This window comes from Melospiza georgiana, chromosome 8 (assembly GCF_028018845.1).
Source record: "Melospiza georgiana isolate bMelGeo1 chromosome 8, bMelGeo1.pri, whole genome shotgun sequence".
Taxonomy (NCBI): domain Eukaryota; kingdom Metazoa; phylum Chordata; class Aves; order Passeriformes; family Passerellidae; genus Melospiza; species Melospiza georgiana.
The window spans coordinates 17,403,732-17,420,568 of NC_080437.1; the positions used below are offsets into that span (position 1 = coordinate 17,403,732).

Sequence of the window (16,837 nt, forward strand, 5' to 3'; positions counted from 1 at the left end):
TTACCATTTCACCTAACCACTAATTTAAGGAATTTAATAGGTGAGTGCAGTCAGATTCTGCCAAGGCCCCTAAACTGTCAGTGTATTGTGACTTAAACTGTGCATCTGCATGTTTTTCAACATTATGATGGAAACATATTAAAAGGGGACAGGGTGTAAAATGCTTTACATCACAGCCTTGGGCTTTGTCTTCTGCAGTAAGTTCAGCAGTTTAGGTATTTCAGAAACTTGTTGAGTTCTGCAGATTCATTTGGCTGAAACAGTTGACTCCCACAGAGATGCATGCAGGAATCCAGTAGAGGGGAATTGGTTTTGTCTGTGTCAAAAAGACTAAGGCTTAGGGCCTAATAGATAAGATATATCTTTTATTATACAATAAAGAATATTATGTGCTGTAAATTAAGGCATTGTAAGTGCAAAAAGCTTACTGAATCATCAAGAAGGCGTATTTGATTAGGCAACCTTTAAAATTATTCTTTTACAGGGATAGTTGGTATCTACTTAAAGCATGTTTCATGTCCTTCAGTTTGTTTCAAAAAAAAACAAACCAAAAAACCAGATAATCCTCTTCTATTGCCCAACAATTGCCAGCAGCAACTTCCGGTAATCGCCACTTGTATCACTTGCTATCATTGCAGCCAGTGTCTTCTGATACATCTGTGTGAACATCTGTTTAATTTGCACGAGGTCAATCTATGCAAAGACAAAAAAAATCAGAAAACTCAACCACAGTGTATGATTTAAATCCTAGACAGTCACCCCATATCTCCTCCCTTGTGAACTAGAGAACAAATGCCAAGGGTGAGATGTGAAGTGATTAACACTGTGCAGTGGACAAGCCAGCTGGTCCCTCCAAGGGTAGAAGAGCAGCTCCCAAAGCAGAGTGCAGCAGTTGTTCCATGCTTTGTTAAGATTGTGCTGTCCTAACTGTGAACAGGTGAACTTCTCACCTGGAAGTGCTCACTTGCTACTTAGACGGGCAACAACAGTTAAAAACAGGCAGTTACTGCAATCTAGGCAGAGTTAATTAAATTACTATGTGAAAGCTGGCTTTAAAGCTAATTAACACATGCATCTAAATGTGAGCCCCATAAAAGCTTCATGAGTACATGATTTTACACCTGTGAAAGGAGAACTGAGTGACAAGCTGGTTTTGGTAGATGGTTTTCTGCTGCATGTGACTGCTACACAGGAGAGAATTTCTTACCTCACTGCGAGTGACTACAATTCTGATGAGGGTAGAATCATCTGTGCCAGCTCCTTTCATAGAATAATAAAGTCTTTCTGCAAAAAAGGCTGGGCGATTTAAAGCACATTGCACTGCAATAAAGCATATTGTTAGGATTAGTTCCAGTAATGTATCCTATGTAGTGATACTTGGCAGGATCAACTTGGCAGGATTTTTGGTGTAGACAGCTAGAGGTTGGTCTTAGTAAAGATCCAGTTACTGTGAATAACAGGACTTGCTTATAGAGCTAAACTTATTTTCAAGTTGATCAAATGAGTTATTCCCTCACACAAAAACTTACAGTTAGTAGCAGTTAACTCCTCTGGAAGTGCTTTTCAAAACTCTGAAATCTTAATTCTCAACAGTTAATTCTAAAACAGTTCTTCTCCTTGGTATTGGGACACAAGGTATTTTACTCATGTTCCATTGCTAGAATCTCACTAGGAAAAGTCCAAATGTAGAAGGTGCTGTAGTAGTTCTGCAACTCTTGTAGTTATAGAATAGATCTTGTTTCAGGTAGATTGTTCACGCTCAGAGACAAGCCACTGTTCTTCTATCTGATTCTCAGACCTGAATTTTTCCCATTAAACTTTTGAGTAGAATATACTCTGGTAAGTTTTTGCTTATCCATTATGGCTACAGAATTGCTATCATTTGGGTAAGCACTGATATGAGTGGTGTCTCCAGATTTACTACTAAATATTACTGATTTTCATCATCAGTTAATTGTGCTGAATTGTGTTGAACTGCTTTATTATAGCAAGTCAGTAGGAAAAAGTGAATTCAAAACAACATCTATTTTGCTAAGCTTGTCCTTAGCCACAGCTGAGCTTTTTGGGGTAGATGATGGTGAGGAGGGGGATGGAAAAGGAACTGTGCCTTCAGTGGGTTCATGTTGGCTCTGAGGTTATCTGTGTGGGTGGCTCAGCTGTCTCTGCTGAGGAGCTGCACACCCAGTCACAGCTCTGTGACACTGGTACACCCCTTTTGCAGAACTCTGAATTACACAGCTACAAGCACTAACCAGTGACCCTTGGTTCTGAGCACTTGCCTGCCTTCCCAGAGAAGTGACAAGTAGTTTCTATGTGGCCTTTTCTTATTTGAAACTGACTTCTTCATGATGGTTGCTTATTTTCTTCACTTCAGTACAAGATGAATCATTTGAATAACTGAAGCTACTTCTGTTCTAGCAGAGTCTCTGATTATGTGATCAGTTGCCATATGGCCAGTGCTGAATTGGATTTTTCTTTGGTTACATTTAGGTTTAATTCCTAAAGGATAAGAGGGGAGGGAAGAACATATAACTTACCAATGGTCTTCAAACCACGTTCCACATTTCCAGAAAATTCTCGATCAATGCTGCTTAATAAATCACGATTAGCAATCTACAAATAAATGAGATTAATATGAGGATGATGAAATGCAGTAGCAACTGAACTTAATTTAAAATACATTGACCAAGCTTATTTGAAATCAGTGAACACCTCCTACCCTGGAGTATGCCTCAACTGTTGCTTTCAGCTGGGGAAAACTTCTGCTTGCCAGAACCATATTAAAGCAAGATTCATCAGTCCCAAGTTTTCCTTCACCAGCTTGGTACAGACGCTGAGCATCTTCTTGAGCTTTTTGATAATCCACGGTTTGATTCTCATCACGATTACCCTTAATGCAAAGACAACAGATTTCAAATGAAATTTCAGAGAGAAAGCTATGCTTTAACTGCTTGCATTGTACAGAGATCCCAAGCATATATCTTCAAAGCTTGAAGCAGAAAGAGAGGTCGTTTGAAATACATTACATTGCTTTAAAATTTCTCTTTGGTTTAATATTCTTTATAGGAAGTAAATACAAAAGTGGCTTAGAACACTATCTGTAGGACACGCTTTAAACTGCAGATACACTGACTCAGATAACTTCACCCCTACAAACCATCTCATAGTTCTAATTAAGTACTGTACTTAATTCTCTATTTTACTTAATAATGTAAGCTTTCTCTTGATTTGTTTGTTTCTAGGCTTCAAGTTGCAAAGACTCTTCCCAAACGAACTAATGAATTATCTTACTGAATATGCACACCTGAAATATCTCAGGTTTCCTTCCTATTTTATTTATAAGATGCTTATTTCAAGTAAGAATGTCTTTAGAAACCACTTACTACACTTGTGTCAGTAGGGCTTATATTACATTTTATGTGCTTTGTTGGTTGTTTTGGCATTTTGCTGCCCAGTGCATGGATGGACACTACTAAACATACTGGCTGAGTAGGCTGAATACATTCTCTCCAATACTGTTGTATCTATAGAGGTTAATATACTATTTAAATTATGTGGTTGTCAGTTATTGTAAACTACTGGATTTATCAAAATAAAAATTAGCAGCATGAGCTTCTCCAGGTTTGCTTTCTTGTAGATTTTGACTTTTAACCAAATATCTAGAGCATAGCCGAACTCTCACAAAGGAAGAAGCCAATAAGATAGAGAAGTGTCATAGAAATTCTAACAGAAATAGGCAAATTGATCAGAGAAATGTGGGAAGTTGCATTAGTTACATATTTCTTCCTAAATATGAGTAATGGCACGTTACTATTCTTCAACACAAAATAAGCCCTAGTAAATGATATGGGATAAAAGAGCTCCAGTGATTATCTGAGTTCAACAGCAGTACCTCCCTACATCTGGTGACATAAAGGGAAGGCAGGCACTGGAGTAACTTGAAGGGGAGGTTTTGCCCTGTGGCACGTCTTATCTTGTTTGTAGGGATTCTCACAGGCATTCTGCATACCACAGAGATTATCCAATCAGCTTCACCCAGATTGCTTTGTTGATATATGCAAAAAATAAAAAGCATCTTGCTCTAACAGCAGTGTAGAGCACTGGTTTAGGGATTCACTTGGTTGCATCTGCACAATATTTCCACATAACTTCTGATATTAATTGAGGGTGCTAAATTAGGTCACAGAATTCATAATGGATTTGTAGATGAGAAGTATCTCTTGAGGAGGGACTGAAGTGTCATATCTTAGGGAATAAATTAATGACCATGGGCTAATTTCTTAAAAACCTGCCTCATGCTAAGCACGCACAGGCTATTTGTGGAGCCATTATGACTAAACATACCAGACTGTACACTGTTATCTTATATAAAAAAGTAAAAAATAAAGCTCACTTGGCACATAGATACAAGTAGTCGTTCAAAGTGTCCTGAAGTGTCTGATCTGATGTCTTCTTCAATGTCCCTTCCAAATTCTGATTTATAGCAGTTCACTATTTCACGAATCTCCTGGTTTGTCCTTGTGCAAAGGATCTCAATCAGCACATTCTCCTGAGTGCCTGCTCCCTGCAGGCAGAGAAGACAAAGGCATAAATACAGAGCACTATCTATGCAGTTTCCTTCAACTGTGAAATAGGGCAGTCATCTGGTATTTCAAAATTTAATACAATCTAGCTTGTAAGAGCAGTATCCCTGCAGTGTGAAAGCACTGAGTCTCCTGTGTACTTAAAATGGAATAAAGATTCCTCAAACATGCCATTCTGCACCAGTTCAGAGAAACTGAAACCCCAAAACATCCCTATACATCCACATCAGTGGCAGTGGCCAAAGTTAAAGGCAAAATGGTTTAGGAAAGGAAATTCTTTGGCAACCTTAATCTGGAAATTTATCAAAGGAAGGTAAAGCCTTATAATAATCATTAAAGTCAAGTGTACACATGTAAATTCTGTTTTGGTCAGTACACAAGTGTATTCTCTATCTAAATGTGGCTGCTTCCACAATGTGGAACTTTTTATAGATGCTTCCCTCTCTCCAGAATAAAAGTTAATTGTGATTTCTGTATACAGGGGGATCTTACTGGCATGAGCATCTCAGTTCAGGGAAGGATTTGTAGGAGAGGAGATGTATGTGAGACTTCCAGGTAATCTTATATTATGAATTTTTGAAAATGGTTGTGGCTATTCCCCATTAAAGGCAGATCTTCATTTAAGCTCCATGTTCTCTAGAAGGTGTGCATTCATACATGGGTTGAGTTGCTCATTTCCACTTGCTAGCTGCTGCAGCTCAAGCAAGACATTCCAGTAAACTGGATGTACCAGTTTACCTGAGTTAAAAGTTTACACCAACTAGCTCACCTAATCTCTAAATGGTGTCTTTATATTTCAACAGATACATCCATCATCTGACTTTAAGAAATTACTTTTTCATTATCTTTTTGGGGTAAAAAAGGGAAAATTCAAAAATATCTTTCAGTAACAAAGGTTTATTTCTAGCAAGGAAATGCATATACCTTTAGTTTAAACAGGGGTTATGGTTTTAACCCTGGCCCTTTCTAGGTTCTAGCAAAAATTATGCCCAGGTGGTAGAGAACAAGGTTCTGTCCTGCAGCATTTCCTCCTCTATTGAATGGACATTTGCCCTGGCTAATTGCCTAATCCTGCAGGAATTGTCTGGAACTAGGGATGCAGCAGAAAAGAATTTTAAGCCCTGCAATCCCAGGATTTGTTTGACACTATTGGATTTTTCAACAATGCTGGGACCAGGTATTCTTAGATGAGCGTTTTAAGACAGTTTAACCTGTTTCCTTTGCAGGAATACCATACCTTCATTGCATGACGTAAACTCCAGGCATCATAGTAGGTACTAGGCATGAAGAGGGCTAGAATCAATTCTTCCACATTACCACTTAACTCAGACTTCAGATCTTTAATTAAATCCTGTTCAATTATAAACATAGAAAGGGCAGGATTATATAGATTATATACTGAAGAAAGATCAAACTAGAACTTATTTCTGTGATTTATTTCTACCTTTGTACCTTTGTGCTGTTTTTCCTGTAAAGCTTTGTTTTATTTCTTATTAAGAACTTCCCTCTGTCCAAATCTCTGACAGCTCAGCTCTTCTCCATTATCTCCTCATTAATGCCACAACTACAAAATTTCACTTTAGGTTGCAACAATCACAGGGAAGAAATTAAATTAACCTGGAATTTTATTTACTATCCAATCCTCAATCATTTCTCAGTTTGTTTCTTGGGAAAAAGAAGATTTCAGTGCTGGTTTGTGTGCAAAAAAAATCTGTAGTTTCAGACACTAATACAAGGGCAGTTTAAGCTTGATTATTTTCTGTCAAGCATTAGAGAAGCTTCTTGTGTGGTCAGGGACAGAGACAGCCTCCAGCCTTCCCCCACCCCTCCTTCTGCCAGGTATCAGGACAACCCTATATCAAATACCAGATGTCTCCCAATACATAAGGATTATAACCAAAAGAAGTGCATTTAAAAATGCTCAAATCATTCCCCAGGACTAAAATGCAACCAGGCAGTTAAAGCAGCAGCTGAAAGTTTGGGTTTGTTTCCCAATTCAAAGAACTAGTGAACATACCTTGCCATACATAGTCTTGAAAGCTGCCTTGATTTTTTGCCTTTGATCATTGGAGCGGTTAGCAACAACATTTATGATGGCCTGCTCATCGGTTCCTTGGAAACAGAAGGGCAGTGTCATGTAAGAATGCAATATAGTCCCTCTAAAACTGTGCATTTTATACTGTTGCATTTGGGCATAATTACATAAGAGGCTGCTATTTAAGTCCACCAAATTTTCTGTGTAACTTCATCTACTAAATAACCCCAGCCATTTTGAAAAGGTAATTTTTGAAAAGCTTCTGGGAGGGTCGTATAGTTAAATAAGCACTGAAGAAAACAACAAAATGGCATTAAGAAGTTAGATCAATAAGAACTAAAGCTTCTATTTCTTACTTACCAAAACCCTTCATAGCTTTGCGTAGGATTTCTGCATCCCTTCCAGCATCAAAGTTTGGAGCAGCTTGAATTGTACCCTGGGTACACTGAACCACTGCAGCAGGCTGAAAATAAGAGTCACGTGTAACTAGATATCTACACAATAAAAATTCAAATTAAAATCACAACTCTGCAATCAGTACTTGAGAAGGAGTTCTCCATTAGTTATCTGTTTTTTCCTCTAACACAGAATCAGGGCAACGTTTTTCTGAGGGTAGATGGAAACTCCTGATGCAGAACAAAACCAAAGCCTTTGGAAATCAGATGTAAAAACATTAAAACTACAGAAGACAGATAAGATTAATTATAGAAAAGAAAAGAGCACGTACCGGACCAGGCATTGGGGAGGGTACTTGTCCACCAGGAAATCCTAGAGAAAATATAGAACAAGGAAGGAGAAATTAATTAGGTCTCCTCTTATTATGGAAATGCCATCTAATCTGAATATAAAGTCAAACCTACCACTGCACACAACCTCTTTCCTAATGGTACCTACCACAATCTATAACTGAATTTCTTCCCTTGCAGATAGTGGGAAGAAGCCATCACAGATGCATTTTGGTACATACACTAGCAAGGCAATTCTAAAAATACTAAACTTACTGGTGCTGTGAGAATTGGAAGGATCTCTCCTTATGAAATTCTGCTATTTTTGACAGAAGCCAAGATGGCCCAAACAAAGAATGTGTGTTCCATGATCTCTTTAAAAGATGTTACGTACATTTTAAAATGCCTAGCACGTAAAGAATAAATATTCAGAATTCATTGCTGCAAAAAGGATTGAAGTAATTTCATGTTGTGATCAAAAGCACTAGTAATACAAAAGCTAAAATTAATATTTTGTACTGAATTTTGTTTTTATTCATAATATGTATGCACATTCCTTATCAGTTTAATAGCAATTTAGTACTAGAGTTAACCATAAAACAAAAAGGTTTTGCTTCTTTGAACTTCTTTAAAACACAACTGATACATTCCAGGACATCATCTCTGAAGTAACTGAAAATCATCTCTAAGGTAAAAAAAATCATCTCTATAGTCTCTATATATCTCTGTATATGATTTTCTAAAAGAAAATAATCTCTATAGCAACTGACCACTCAAAGCATTAAAAACACTGCACTGATTTTAAGCAAATGTGTGCATTCTCCTTTCCTCTTTCTCCAGTGTGTCAGGAATCACTGTGAACACACAGATCTGAAAAAGACAATTGAGATTAACTGCTAGATACTCACTGAATGTGGACTCTGGGTTTCACAATTCTCATCAGATACTTGCAGTTTGAAAAAGGACCTAAACCACTACATCATGACCATTATTGAGGGACAGCCATCCCCTTTGGATGTAGCACCTACAGACATGGTTCTTATCAGCCCTTCAGTGGCCTGGTCAGGAAAGGTGGCAGGAGGTGCACAGCATAGGAACCTCAACAGCTACAAGTAACAAAGGTAAGGGCTTAATTTGTTACTACCTATCCTGGAGTTTCTTGGTTTAACCATGGATGCTTGGAGTTTCCTATAGATGACATACCTGGAATTTGCGCTGGTCCACCTCCAGCATAGCTTTGGGCAGGAGGCTGCTGTGGATAGCCACCAAAGCCAGGCCCCGTGGGAGGCACAGCAAAGCCAGGGCCTGGAGGAGCCAGGGAAAAAAAAAAGACTTTAGCACACTTAGTATTTTGTACTTGACTTCTTGACACAACAGGAGCCAGCTTGTTAAACAAAACTATGTAAGAGACCGGTTTCTCTGTGTCTGCGCAGTGACCCAGAACCAGCAAGGCTCTGCCAGCAGCACTCAGGTATTTACTGCTGGATGGCAACCTGGCTGCCTGCGTGCTGCTGCCTGCACCCATCAATGAACAAAACTGCCTTTCTTTGCTGTTTCTGACAAGCACAGGGAATGGTTACACTGGAGATCACTCCTGACTGGTACTCTAACAAAGGATCTTACCTCCAGGGTAAGGTGGCATTCCTCCCGCCTGGGGAGCTCCAGGGTAGCCCCCCGAAGCGGGGTAGGCCCCTGGGGCAGGATACCCTGCTGCCCCTGGAAACCCAGCATTTGGTGGTGCTGCAGGATAGGTCCCTCCTCCTGATGGAGGGAATCCTCCAGGAACAGCAGGATAGGCATACTGACCAGCTGGTGGATAGACAGACTCCTGTCCTGTTGGCTGAAACACAAAAATGGGATGTCTGTATGCCTGTTAACAGCACATTAGAGTAAAAACTCCCAAGCTGCCAAAATGTCCACGTGTATAATAACAATGTGAATTATACAGTTAGTTGTAGGGCTCAGAGCAGCAGAAGAATTCCTGAAGCCTGGGTGGAGTCCTCCTGGTTGGGTGTTCTGATGCATCTCCCATGTTGACACAGAATCAGAGACTGATGCAGGGTGGAAGTCACCTCTGGATGATCTGTGATCCCATCCACCCTCAAAGCACCGCCAGCTTTGGAGTTGGGCGAGCTCATGCTGATAGTCAAGTTTTCAGTATATACAAGGAATGACAAATTCACAGTCTCTCTGGGCCCTTGTTCCAGTTTTTGACCACTCTCCTAGAGAAAAATGTTTTCCTCAAACCAAATTGCAATTGCAAGCTGTATTTGCTAGCTGCCCTTTCACTGTGTACATCTGACAAGAGTTGGCTCCAGTGTCTCTATTGCTCCTCCTCAGCCAGCAGAAAATTGAACAGAGCTGTGCTTAGCCTGCTCTGCTCCAGGTAAGCAGCCTTCCCTGCACATGCTTCTCTTCGTCCATGCCTTTGTTGTACTGGGGGGCCACAAGCAGACACAGCACTGCAGAGATGCTCTTGCTGAAGCCTGCTGTCCATTAGCCTTCCTCCCTGAGGACTCAGTGCTGAGCCACACTCGTCTTGTCAGCCACTCTGACTCCTGGTCCTTTACTGGAAAGCTTCTCTTTCTATCCCACACAAGGAGGAGGTGAGCTCAGCTCAGCTTGCTCTCTTTGAAGCATTAGGAGCTCAGCCCCTGTTAAAATACTTTTAAGATCATAGTAGCTTTGAAACTTCTGCCTCTCTTGCCCAAACAGTATTTTCTAATGTTACAGGGTAAGAACTTTTTTGGGGGTTTTTTCCCCATTTCCTTTGGAATCCAGGTTATAAAGCATGGACATTCAATTATTAAATCTGGATCACTGAGTCAGACTGAACAGCTGTTACAGGTTTTAAATAAAAAGAACAAGTCTAACAGATATATATTTGTTTTGCTACATGTATGATTCACCAGCCACACCACAAAGGGTGCTATTAGCATTAAGATATATTAGAAATATTTGCTTGGATAATCTAGATCTCTAAGGGAAAGCCCTGTAAAGTAAAAACCATTATACATGACCTTAGAAATCAGGCATTCAAAATCAGCTTCATAATGAAGCATAATGGATGGGACCCATTACTCACTTGCTGGGAATCATCTTTACTGCTTTAGAAATACGAATCACACATTACATATAGTACACATTCATTCTTGACCCCAGAAAACAAATGAAGTGCAGAGCAGAAAAGCCTAAATCAAATGTTCTTGGGTTTGGCTGCCCCAAGATTTCTATCCCCAAATTTCTGTGCCCAGGCTATATAATATTCTTTTCCCTAGAGGTACAGTCTAACATTTCTCTGCCTGACTCAACAAAAAGATTTTATTAGAATTTAGATTCATAAATCCAAAATTAGGATCCTCAAAAGCCCTGCTCAGATTACTACTGGTGCTGCAGAGAAAAACAATTTCACATATGCTTTTTAAATTGGTTATCACATTGGCCATCATCAATGAGACTAGGAAATCATTGATAACAAGTCTAAAAGGTCTTATAAATTAATTCATTGAAGTTGGCTATTTTTTAGATGTTAGCTAAGAAAAAATATATTTTCAGATGTAGTTAAAAGTAAACTATAGCTACAATCACGAGGGTTCAGCAGAACCTTAAGGGAAGAAAAATCCTGGAGTTAATAGTCTTGTTTCTAACATGTTTGTCTTTCATTTGACTGACTTTAGTGTTTCAGAAGTAGTGAGGATAGATTGTAAAGCAAAATCATCAGAGAATTTATTGCACGTATTTATATGTATATGTTTATATTTTACATGTATTTATAGCTTTTCAGTATCTTAAAGGCATTCAGGCTGATCCGTGCTTAAGTCTGGTTCTGTACTACGTAGAACACAGGTAAAATTCCCACAGTTACAGCATGGCAAGTGCCATCATCAGTGCCATAAAAGTACAGAGATTATTCTAGCTTTGAAAAATATTGCAGGCATATCAGAAAGACTGCAGTATCAGCCATACCTGATACAATTCAGCCTTCCATTAAGTTTCCTTCAAATTTTTAGTCCATTCAGTTGTGAGATGAAGGTGGAACAGTCCTGTGGATAAGGTAGTCAAGACAGAGTGTCCTCTATCCTCAGAAAAATATTTACTTGGTGTTATATGAAAGCTGGGCTACTTGAGTGAAGTGTTCCAAGCTCTTCCTGATGGCTGTGACCACTGAAGCTTGCTGAACATCTCTGTAAATCCTGGGATATGGCTATGTGAGTATTTTGTACAGACTGGTTCAGAGATTACTTCTAACCCTACATGTGAAGGGCCTCCTATTTACAGAAGAAACTTTAAAAAATAAAAAGAAGAAGAATTGTTGAGATGAGACAGCTATATTTAAAACACCAAGCTCACAAGATAAAATAAAACAAGACCAAAGACTTTTCTGGAACAATGGGCGTCACTAAAAAAACTAAGCTTCCTTCTTGGAATTCTTGTGTGACAGCTGTAAACTCATTCCCAGAGATATACAGAGGAAAACAAAGACTATAGACTAGAGAACAGGGTACCTGAACTGACTACTACTATTTACTGCTAGCTACTATTTACAGACACATGGACCACAGTCAGAAGGGGTATTCACAGAACACAAGTGCATTAGGAATGCAACACATTCAAGAGCCATACTTACAGGATAACCTGGGAAAGCAGGGTAGCCATCAGAAGGGGGATAACCTGGGTATGACATTCTGGGGAGGAAAAATGAAAAAGATATTTTCACTGTGAGTCACTATCTTTGAGTTTGTAGTAGGTATTTGCTTGCTAATTATCTGTTAAATCACTTGAATAATCTGCTATTAACCCAGAGAACTTTCCTTTTTTTTCTCTTCTACATCTGACCATAACAATCAGAATTCAGAAGGGAAGCATCTTCAACTCACAGTAATTAACTATCACTCTTATTTAGGGTCAGACACACATTTAAGCATGGTAAGAGGCTCAAACTTCCAGAAAGCTCTAAAATACAGAATACACTTTGAGGTGCCAGCAGGAGGGAGCTTGAACCCTTTGCCAGGATAGAAACTATGCAGGTTTCTGGACTGCACCAAGCACCTGTATCCATCATCCTGCACTGCGCCGCTCACAGGGGTAGTTCCTGGGAGAAGAGCAGTACCCTAGCTATACCATGTAAAATGGTAATTTGATAAGAAGAGGTATTTATTCATTTGTGGAGCAAATTTCTATTTCCTGACAGTTACTGGTTTTTTTTTAGTCACATTTTTAACAGAGGGACTTGGGGGAATAGGGGTAAAGATCATCCCATCCTGCATGTTGCCAACCAGTTGGGCAGGGATATTTGAGACCATTAGCCAGGTTATGAAACTTTTAATGGCGGGGGGAAAAAATGGACTTGAAATTTGGCACAAGCATCCTCAAGTAGAACAGTGGCTCTGTCATAACTATTTTTATAACCAAAACAACGACAGATTTTTTTCCGTCAGACTGTCGTTACCCCCCGCTGTCCGCGGATGGGCACGGGGCGGGTTGAGCCGGGGGCCGGGTGTGAGTCAGCTGCGGCACTGGCCCGCGGTGAAACATCAGCGGGCGCGCCGCGCTCCGTGCGTGGGGCGGGAGCTCGGCCGGTAAACACCGAGAAGTCTCCCCGTGGCGGCTGCTCCGCCGGGACCGCCCGGCCCCGCAGCCCCGCCGGCACCGCGCCCGCCCCCGCGGCCTTTAAGGGCCCCGCCTGCGGCTGCCCCGCTCTGCTCAGGGCAGTCACGCATCGCCCCAGGCTCCTCCCGCTCCCACAGCCGCCAGCCGCGGGCCGGCCCGGCGAGCCCTCCGGCGAGGTGGAGCTGCGGGCGGAGGCAAGTGTCCCGGTGTCCCGGTACCCACTTCTCCCGAGGCCACCTGAGCTCGTCCCCGCTCCGCAGCGCCAGGGCAGCTCCCGCCGGGGGTGCGACTCCCGGGGGCAGGCGGCGCCTCCCTCGGCCAGACACCTGCCGAGCCCCGAACCGCGGGCGGCCGCGGCTCCGGGAGCGCTGCCCGGAGCTCCATCCACACCCCGGGGCTGCGGCCGAGCCCCCGAGCGATGTCTGAGCAGAGCCGGGGCTGCGGCCGAGCCCCCTGGCGGTGCGAGCGGAGCCGGCGGGGCTGGGGCGAGGGGCTCCACCCTCCCCCCCAGCCGCCTCACCTGAGGGGAACTTGCGGAGCCTCCGGCCTCTTTCCGCAGCCACACCGCAAAATGGAGCCCGTGCGGTCGGCGATGCCCGCCCCGCCCCCGGCACCGAGCCCGCCCCGCCCGGCCCACGGGCCGCGCTCCCCGCGGGCAGGGGCACCGCGCCCGGTGCCGGTAGCGACGGCCCTGCCAGCACAGAACCCTTTGCTGTCCGTGCAGGCTCGGCTGTCTCGCTGAAGGGAGCTGTGCCATGCCCGGCTGTCTCTCGGACGGACGAGAGGTAAGCTCACAGGCGCAAGTGCCACGAACGCAGAGCCGCTCGCCCGTGGAGCTGTGGCAGGGAAGCGCTCCCGCAGGAAGCGCCCGAAGATGCTGTCCCGCGGCAGCCCTCTGCCACCCGGTAGGAAAGGGAGGGAAAAGTCCACACTGCAGTTTCCCTGTAGCACCACTGCAATGGAGTTCAGCCCTAATACGTGTAGTTTTAAGCCAAGTCTGTAATCCAATAACACATGCGTCTTTAAATCAGGATCATTGTTCAGTAGTTGCAGGGAGTCCGTCAAGTCACCCAGGCCGCCAGAACTGCATGTAACAGGCAAAGAATATAAAAGACCTAAGTGCATAGAGCTAGAGGAGCTGCTCCTTTTGCTGTAGTTGCTGAAGACCAGGATCTAAGTCCCAAGAGGACATAAAGGTAAGATTGGCTAACTACTACATACACTTTTCTAGAAAGAAATGTTAATTATAGTTATTTGAATGTAATTATGGGGAGTGCGCCTACTGTTTTGTTTCTGTCTGTTGTAATGTTTATTAATATTATACTTTGAATAGACATTATACACACGTACTTTACCTGATGGTTAATTATTCATAAGACATTCTGACGAACAATATAGAATTTATGAAGGATTCACCTATAATATTATGCACCAGTTACTTGAAGTTATTCAAAATATCCCCCTTTTTTTTGTTTATGACAAACATGTTAGCAGTTTAGAGACCATTCCAATGCAAACAGCTTTGGTTCCTTCCTGTAACCTGGTGCAGCACTTCAGCTCTAGATGAAATAACAACCACTGTTCTCTTTGTCCATAAAACAGCATGAAGCGCAGACAGCAGAAAATAGCTGGGTAATAATTTACCATGCTTGCTCACTTCAAATGAAGAACACTTAAAGCCCCATGAATCTAATACATTACCTATCCAGGAAAATTTGGCTTGTTCTCTCTTGTTTACCCAGAACACATCAGGAATGGCTTTAAGAATTTAATCCTCACAGCATTCTTCAGCTGACACTCCGAGTGCATGTCTACTTTATTTCACCTGTTAAGCACATTTCTTTCAGGACAGGTATATATTTTAATCCTTGTTTCCATGGGAACCAAGTACATTTATAAAATACACACTTCTTTATATTTTTCATTTAGTGGACTGTTTTGAATTAAGCTACTCAAGAAAAGAAAGATTTGTTTGAAAATAAATTCCTTTCTTTTTGTGTGAAAGGAAGAAGAAAATATTTTAAACAAAATTATATGTGTTTGAAGAATCTGTTAAATGCATTGAATGTTTATGTATCAAGGAGAATGTTTGGAATTACGTTTTTAAAGCATGCAATGGAACCATTGTGGTCATCTAATTTCACTCTGTATTTAGGGAAATCCCTTGGCTTTTTACTACACCTAGAGCCCACACATTTAGGAAAGCTTCTAAATGCCATGCAGAGTCAAGGCAGCTTCTCACTATTAGAAAATTCAAGTTTAGTGGAGAGACAAACTTTTGTTCATCTCTTTTGTAATATTCTTGCATCTCATCCTAGGACATGGTACTGGACAGGATTCTGGTCTGGAGTGACTTGGCTCAACTACGTAGTTGTGCTGAGTGCTGTCAAAAGAACTGAAACAAAACTTTTTTTCCAGAGGAATTTATTTTTGGTGACGTAGGCAGCTAAAGCATTACTGCTTCTCTACGTGTCCTGGTTGGAATGTTGTTTCCCACTAAAGTAATAGAAAGTATAACTTTCAGTGTTTTACTCCAGCCAATGTAATTAAATTAAAAACAAAGACTTCCCCCAAGTTTGTTGTAAGAACTGGTCAGCTTTGAACCATAGGTCAAAGTGTAACAAAGGCCCAGGATGCTGCAGTGGCCCAAGTCTACATTATGTACTAAAACCACTTCTACAGTTAGGCTGCCTTGTGACTGCAGTCCCAGTAGCTGTTGGGGGAAGCTTCCCTGTGCAGGGAGCAGAGCGAGTTCAGCCCCGTCAGGAGGCAGGAGGAGCCCTGGGTTTGGTTTGCGGCTCCAGGGAGTCGCTGCCGGTGACTCATGGAATGCTCCACCCGCCCTGCTCTGAGCATCGCGGTTTTACACAACCCCTACACAGCTGCCAACCAGACTCTGGTTCCGCTGGGACGAACTTGAAGCTTCACCCTTCCTCAAAGCACAGGAGAACAGCAGCTTGTTCTGCTTAACTTTTCTGGAAGGGTTGTGTGTCTAACATTTTCACATCAATTTTTAATCATTAGAATTGAACCTCTGAATTTCAGGTTGAGGTGGCGTATGTCCACAGGTTCGCAAAGTTGCCCACCAAAACACTGCCTCCTCTTTGCAGCAGGTTTAAGTTTTCTGCCAAGAAACTGAAGTGATTCAACTGTAAACACAAATTTAGTGACCTTCATCCCAGTACATGGAAATAATCACCAAATGAAGTTGCTAATCTGGCAGCAAGGATTTAAGTTTCAAGTGGCAGATAACAATAAGGTTTGTCATTCCCAGGAATATAGAATTTTTTTTCTGCTGAGTCTCATCAGTTAAAAAATAGTGGACCATTACCACCTCCTCCTGAGTTTTTATGAAGGCATTCCCTAAATATAAATTATAAATAAGATAGTTTATCCTGAAAGTATTAATTTTTAAAAGAAACATAGCAGTCTACCGTGCTGAGAAGATGTCAGAGCGAAGCATGTCTGTGTCCCTTATCACATATCTTCATTATTAGTCTTCAGTATTTGCAAGGACTGGCAAATTCCACAATGATCACAAATTGTTCTTGGAAGTTTGCATTTTGTGCACACCAGCTTATAAAACAACATTGATTTTTAACACTCTAAAAGCTGAATAGCTTTCTTTTAATGTTTTCTCCATTTTCCTAACAGGGAATGACAAAGAGCTTCCTGCAGAGGAGAGGTCAGGGAAATAATATTTTGCTTCCCCCGCCCCACTCCACACTTCTTTGTAATAATTGAGACACTTGTCCACCTTTGCTGCTTCCTCTTTTCTGCCACTTGATGCCATGTCAAAACTTTCTTCAAAAAACACTGTGATATGAAAATTTTGAAACATTAAATGGCTGAATTTAAGAATATTAAGTTTAAAAAAGAGAAAG

At 41.6% G+C, this 16,837-nt stretch overlaps 1 protein-coding gene across 1 annotated transcript; it reads right to left on the reverse strand.

The window, feature by feature from the left end:
* Positions 1-344: 344 nt before the first annotated feature.
* ANXA7 (annexin A7) lies at positions 345-13,553 on the reverse strand. Its single transcript, XM_058029406.1, has 13 exons — positions 13,474-13,553; positions 11,971-12,028; positions 8,967-9,183; positions 8,547-8,648; positions 7,346-7,386; positions 6,979-7,081; positions 6,601-6,695; positions 5,821-5,934; positions 4,394-4,564; positions 2,720-2,890; positions 2,538-2,613; positions 1,208-1,320; positions 345-693 (listed from the first exon to the last, which is right to left on the reverse strand). The coding sequence occupies exons 2-13, from the start codon at positions 12,025-12,027 to the stop codon at positions 571-573; spliced, it is 1,383 nt and encodes a 460-aa protein (XP_057885389.1). The 5' UTR covers position 12,028; positions 13,474-13,553; the 3' UTR covers positions 345-570.
* Positions 13,554-16,837: the final 3,284 nt, after the last annotated feature.

What these genes read in the sequence shown, in the direction of transcription:
- ANXA7 (XM_058029406.1), bottom strand. Translation starts at nt 12,027, where the DNA reads ATGTCATACCCAGGTTATCCCCCTTCTGATGGCTACCCTGCTTTCCCA. An exon ending in CAAAGCTATGAAGGGTTTTG is followed by an intron (nt 6,696 to 6,978) that starts GTAAGTAAGAAA and finishes TCTGTTTCCAAG; the next exon opens with GAACCGATGAGCAGGCCATC. An exon ending in TCAAGACTATGTATGGCAAG is followed by an intron (nt 5,935 to 6,600) that starts GTATGTTCACTA and finishes ATAATTGAACAG; the next exon opens with GATTTAATTAAAGATCTGAA.